The sequence below is a fragment of the Magnolia sinica genome, chromosome 8 (genome assembly GCF_029962835.1).
Source record: "Magnolia sinica isolate HGM2019 chromosome 8, MsV1, whole genome shotgun sequence".
NCBI classification, from domain to species: domain Eukaryota; kingdom Viridiplantae; phylum Streptophyta; class Magnoliopsida; order Magnoliales; family Magnoliaceae; genus Magnolia; species Magnolia sinica.
The window spans coordinates 57035509-57041857 of NC_080580.1; the positions used below are offsets into that span (position 1 = coordinate 57035509).

Here is a 6349-nt window from a genome sequence, read left to right on the forward strand (position 1 = left end):
GGATTTGGGGGCGGCATTCAGGACTTCTTCCCATAGTCCATGGAGATTTGGGGCACAAAGACGACCTCGATACCGCAAACCTCCATTAGAACTGACTCTCTACTCAAATTCTGCATCTTTTCCCACTCTTCCTTTTATCCTCTCCAACAATTCATCGCCCTCATGGGCTTCAATGATTTTGCTAATAACTAGTGGCTGGACCTGAACGTGGGCTATGACCTCGTATGGTTCTTCCATGGTTAGATTTATGTCGAAGTCCCGTACAAATTCCATTCCTTCACCATCAAAAGGGCTGCAAATTCTAGTGCTCTCTTGTGACTCAAGGCATCTGCCACTAAATTGGCCTTGCCTGGGTGGTATGAGACTTCAAACTTGAAGTCCTTCAACATTTCCATCCAGCGACGCTGTCACAAGTTCAGATCCTTTTGAGTGAAGATGTACTTGAGGCTCTTATGATTACAGTAGAGCTCAAACTCCTCTCCATAGAGATAGTGTCTCCATATCTCTAAAGCAAAGACAACCGCTGCTAGTTCGAGGTCATGGGTAGGATAGTTCTCCTCATCCTTCCTTAGTTGCCGAGAGGCGTATGCAATCGCCTTGTCTTTCTACATGAGTACGTAACCCAAGCCCACTAGAGAGGCATCGGTGTAAACGGTGTACTTGACCCCTTGCTCGGGTAACACGAGTACCGACGTCGTAGTCAGTTTATCCTTCGACTCTTGGAAAGCCGCCTCTGCCTTCTCATTCCAGGCGAAGTTAATGTCCTTCTGCGTAAGCTGGGATAACGGCCGAGCTATTTTCGAAAAGTCTTTAATGAAGCTCCTATAGTAGCCTGCAAGGTCGAGAAAACTCCTTACTTCTGTAACCAAACCCGGTTGCTTCCAATCTTGTACGGCTGCTACCTTAGCCAGGTCCATGGATATGTCTTCTTTGGACACCACATGACCCAGAAATTTGATCTCTTCCTTCCAGAAGCCGCATTTTCGAGACTGCGCATACAATTGATTCTTCTTAAGGGTTTCAAGGACTACTCATAAGTGTTCTTCATGTTCTTCACAACTCTTCGAGTATACTAATATGTCGTCAATGAATACGATGGTGAATCTGTACAAGAAAGGCCTAAAGACTCTGTTCATGAGATCCACGAATATTGCTGGAGTATTAGTGAGTCCAAATGGCATGACTAGGAACTCATAGTGCCCGAAGCAGGTTCTAAAGGCCGTTTTCTACACATCATCTTTCCTGACTTCCAACTGGTGGTACCCCGATTGTAAATTGATCTTTGAGAATTGAGCACCTCTCAGCTGGTCGAACAAATTGTCAATTCTAGGCAACAGGTATTTGTTCTGGACTGTCACCTGGTTTAGCGTCTTGTAGTCTATGCATAATTACAAAGTGCGGTCCTTCTTCTTCACAAATAGGACCGGGGCTCCCCAAGGCAAGATGTTGGGTTAGATAAAGCCCGACTCTAACAAGTCATCAATATGAGTCTTAAGCTCCTTCATCTAACACGGAGGCATGCAGTAAGTTGGCAAGGAGATTGGCGTGGCACCCGGCGTCAGGTCGATTGTAAAGTCTATCTCCCATCAAGGAGGAAGTCCAGGTATAGCTTTGAACACATCTACAAAATCTTGGACAACGGGTGTAGATGTTAGAGAGGGTCCACAGTAACCCTCTTCCAATAAAGCATAGCACAAGGCTCTATGTGGATAGCTGACCTGGAATGGGAACATGAAAGCGACGCCTCTGCTTTCATGTACCTTTACCGAACGTGTGTCACAGTCGATTTCTGCCTTCATTTCAGCCAACCAATTCATGCCCAGGATAACGTCGTAAAGGAAGACCTTCATCGCAATTAGATCCATGTTCACCAGCTTGCCTTCCAAATCTATGGGGCAGTCATGACAAATCCTTGTGGCTTTCGAGAAGGTCCTGGCAGCGACAATGATCCTTACTCTTACGATGGGGGTGGCGTGTAGCTTTGGACGCTTGACAGTTGCATTTGATATGAGAGACGTAGTGGATCCGGTGTCTATCAAGAGAAAAATGGGGGTACCTTGTATCTAGTCGGTCACTTCAAAAGCTGTGGGAGTGAGAGTGACTGCTTCCAGGGCCTCTGTCATTAAGGCATGGACTCGAGCTTGCTGCAGGTGATTTGGTTGCTACATAGGCCATTGTGGTGGCCTAACTTGGGGTGTAGGAGGGTGACGAAACTGCTGGCCCAGTCCTATCGCCCTCAACAGAGGAATCTACATGGCTTGCTGTGGTGGCCTATTGATACGTTAAGGGGGCATGAAATCGTGGTCCCTCATTCTTGAAAAAAATAAAATGGCTCTAAGTGGCCTACCCTCTTGCAATGTCGCATGGGCGGTTCGGCTGTGCAAAGGGGTTGGAGGGGCTATAGATATGGGAGGAGAGTTCAAGCGTGGCCTCTTCCCAACGAAGGATGAGGATTGCCCTTCCATCCTATTTCACGAGCCAAGCTGTAGTTGAGTTTGAGAGACTCATTTTTCATCTTGTTTCGACTGGAGAGACATCTCTACAAGCTCTGCGTATGACCTGATATTTGCACAACATATCTTGAAGCGGATGCTGCTACTTAAGCCCTCAGTAAAGCGCCACATCTTGGTCTCCTCATCGGCAACAATCCAGGGAGCGTAGTGCGACAATTCAACGAAACGGTTCTCGTACTGCGCAACGGACATCCCTCCCTGTTGGAGGCAAAGAAACTCATTTTCCCTCTCATTACAGTGTGTCTGAGGGAAATATTTTTGATAAAAGTGAGTCCCAAACGCTTCCCACGTCCATACATAATCTGCAGGGATGGTCCTAAAAACACTCTCCCACCATAAATCAGCCTCCTTTTCAAAGAGGTAGGAGATCAGCTCGACTTTCTTGGCTTTAGGGTAATGGAGAGGCCTAAGCGTCATTGATTTCATGTTCATGTGCATGGTAAGGTGCATATTATCTATGCTAGTCTAGCTTATTGTAGTCTACCCCCCTTAAAACTTTTTTGCCCTGATGGTTTAATATAATTTTATTAATTTATTTATTCATAAATTTTATTTTATATATATATTTTATAAGATTTGGATCTATGACAACGATTCCCCTCTATCTAGTGTAAAAATATATGTTTTTAATGTTTGACCAACACGGAGAGACGGTTATAGTGGGCTTGAACCTGATACATCGATCATCTACCTGACCAGGGTAGAAGGCTCCTTATATCCCTTCTTAGTCCTGGTGAATCCTGGTCTTTTGCTCGGTCATAGCAGTGAGTCCATTGGTAGTCACCCAGGATTGAGAATTGGGTCAAGCCGCGAATGCTTCGCAGGTGTATAGTTCTGTAATTTCATAGTCTGATCAATTTAAATGTTTAGGGAATGCCCATCATTAAAAAGTTTAAATCTCCTGTTTATAAGGTTGTCCTTTGGCTCTTGGTCTTAGAGAGTTCTTGTTTTAATTTATGTCCAAATTAGGGGTTAATAAATCTCTCAATATGTCTATGGTCAAATTAAGATAATCCTAAAAAGGTTTTTAATGGCACAAAATTTTATATGTATATTACCGTTTCAATCTTATGGCTAATGAGTTATGAGCAACTGCACTTCAGTCTTGTTAACTTCGAGAGGGAAGGAAGAGTTAAGCATTCTAAGATAATGTTAATAAGGACGCGGGAAGGCAAAGTTAAAGGATATCATCTTCTCGATGTTGTTTGAGCCTTGAGTCCATAAGATAATAGGAAAAATCAAATATTTTACTGTAGTCCGCCTCTAACATGAGCTTATAGAGTATTAAACTATGAAACTCAATCCTACTTAAGGGTCCTAGCTTAATTACACCAAAACAACTTAAACATATATATATATATATATATATATATATATATGTAATCAAATTTAATTATGGGATGATTCCTAGCATGATTATAAATAATTCCTAAATAGACACCTAATGTTAAATTTTAATATGAAAAGACATTACTAGTCTATTAGCAACTCGAAGTTGCAGAAATTTTTGTTTTCAACCCTTCTATTATTTGTAACATATTTATCACCTATGGTTACTATATTATTTTTATAATTTTTATAGTAATCCATCATTAAACTTACCTTTATTTCACAAAATTTTATTTCATTTGAAGTTCTATAAATATTATAAAAATTCAGGAAGTACTAGTTGTCCAAAACGAACGAATTTCCATTTGTTTCGACAACACCACTACCGCTTGTAACGTTCTTAATACTTAAAGTAACTAAATTATTTTTTAAATTTTAATTATGATTCATCAATAAGTTTAATCTCATATTACAAAATTTTATTTCGTTTTGGGTTGTAGAAAAATTATTAAATTTCTAGAAGTGACAGTTGTCGGAACTAACAATTTTTTTATTGCAAAATGTCTATATTCCTTGTAACGTTTCTTATACTTTTAATATTTGAATTATTTTAAAAGTTTTTATAATGATTCATCATTAAGCTTAAATCTATCTCACAAAATTTCATCTCATTTAGAATTGTAGATAAATTATAATAATTCTAGAAGTAACCACTGTCTGAAACTAACAATTTTTGGACAGTTGTCAAATCAATCTAAATTTAACTATATTATAACTTTTATTTTATTTTTATTTTATTTTAAAATGAAACTAGACTTGTTAAGATTCAATCTAGGTTTTGAATCACCTAAATCGAAGTCATATTGAGGGAGATATGATTTTTCAAAATTGATGCAATTGAACTCACGAAGGGGGCCACCATTCGGCGGCCCGGGCGGGGGCCACATGGAACACTGGCTCCCCGAGTGGGGGCCACATGGAACACTGGCTCCTCGAGTGGGGGCCAAGCCAGCCTCTGGCCTTTAGGACTGTCAAGATCTCTCGACACGTGTATCTCGCAAACCAGATTGAGTTATTCGACGTGTCATATATGAATTTGAGGTAGGAGAAACTACTCTATCCAAATAAACTGGTTATTTCGCAAGATTCCATCAGGTTAATGGTCAAAAATATATTTTATTTATATTTTTACTATTTATAGTAAAATTTAGTTTAATTATAGCTCTTCATCCCCTGAGCTTCAGGAGTTGTGTTTAACATGAAAAGTACCAAAAAAATTAAAAGAATAAGGTGGTGGAAAGTGAGATTCCTAAGGGGGATGGGTTGAAAGGAGGAGTTGAGACTTAGGGATTGGGTGGAATGAGCTACTTAAATTACCTAGTTGGTCAAATCGGGTCTTGCCGTTAAGTTCCCGAGCTTTTACCCAAGAATGGGCTAAAACGCTATAAGGCTCCTAGTTCCAATCTCAGTATCGCCATGCTCTCTCTCCTTAGTCTAAACCCTTTGATAATTAGAGTTCCCATCTAAGATTTGACGATTTGGGGTACCTAGGGTGGGTTCTATTATTTCAATATCACTATTGCGCTCCCTCTTACATTAACAGATGCATTATAGTGAGTTTATGGTCCACGGCCTAATTGATTCCAAACCATTGCTCTGATACCAACTTGTAACGCCTTGAAATTTGGGGGTCATGTAAACACTCGACCTCCAAGTTTTTGGGTGTCACTTAAAATCTAATTTTAGTAATTTTCATATAATCCAATTTAAATGAGCAGGAATGGAATCGACTGAAGTATAAACCACAATCACAACTAATCTACTGAAATGAAGGCGACTAAGATATACAAGTCTATAGGAAATATTAAACGGGTCGCACAAGGTGTCACCTGACAAAATTCATATATAAAATGAGTAGTGCGCTAAATCCCCTGCTCAACAGCCCACAGTCAGCCCGCTCAGTCTATGGTGACCCACCCTTAAGCTAGAAGTAGGAAAGCTCCTCTTCCTTGTATATGCCCACCTCGCTCGGCTCATCGAGCTTTACATCACCTACATCTAATGAAGTGTCAGGTTGGTGTTTTAAAACACCTTCCCAGAGTGGGAGTGAGTGATCAACTCAGTGGGTGCCATTAGCCATAAGTTACATCAAATATCAATTCTATGATGAATTTAATGAAAAGCATACATTCACACATCTCTAAATAATCTAGTTAGTGCATATGCATGAATTATTGTATGATGCATGACCTCACAACAACACTCCCTCGAGCAACTTCGTCTAACGATCGCACATGACCAACACTCCCTCATTGCGATCTGAACTGCCAAGTCGCCAAACTAACTAATACAATGCGATCATGAACATGTTAGCCAAGTTTTTCTTAGTTAAGTCCATTCATCTAGTAGGTAGGAAAACTGGTACACTCTGATGATATCAATGCCCTCATCTGTTTACGAGGCCATGACCCCTCAATGTGTGAGGTCAGGGCCCTGCGATCCTTGAT

At 40.5% G+C, this 6349-nt stretch overlaps 1 protein-coding gene across 1 annotated transcript; it reads right to left on the minus strand.

The window, feature by feature from the left end:
- Nucleotides 1-605: 605 nt before the first annotated feature.
- LOC131254263 (uncharacterized mitochondrial protein AtMg00860-like) lies at nucleotides 606-1865 on the minus strand. Its single transcript, XM_058255254.1, has 2 exons — nucleotides 1719-1865; nucleotides 606-989 (listed from the first exon to the last, which is right to left on the minus strand). Exons 1-2 carry the CDS (start codon nucleotides 1863-1865, stop codon nucleotides 606-608), a joined length of 531 nt encoding a protein of 176 aa, XP_058111237.1.
- Nucleotides 1866-6349: the final 4484 nt, after the last annotated feature.

Coding starts and splice junctions, on each gene's coding strand:
- LOC131254263 (XM_058255254.1), bottom strand. CDS start 1,865: ATGGATCTAATTGCGATGAAGGTCTTCCTTTACGACGTTATCCTGGGC. Junction 990..1,718: donor CTTTCATGTTCCCATTCCAG/GTCAGCTATCCA, acceptor TTGTATGCGCAG/TCTCGAAAATGCGGCTTCTG.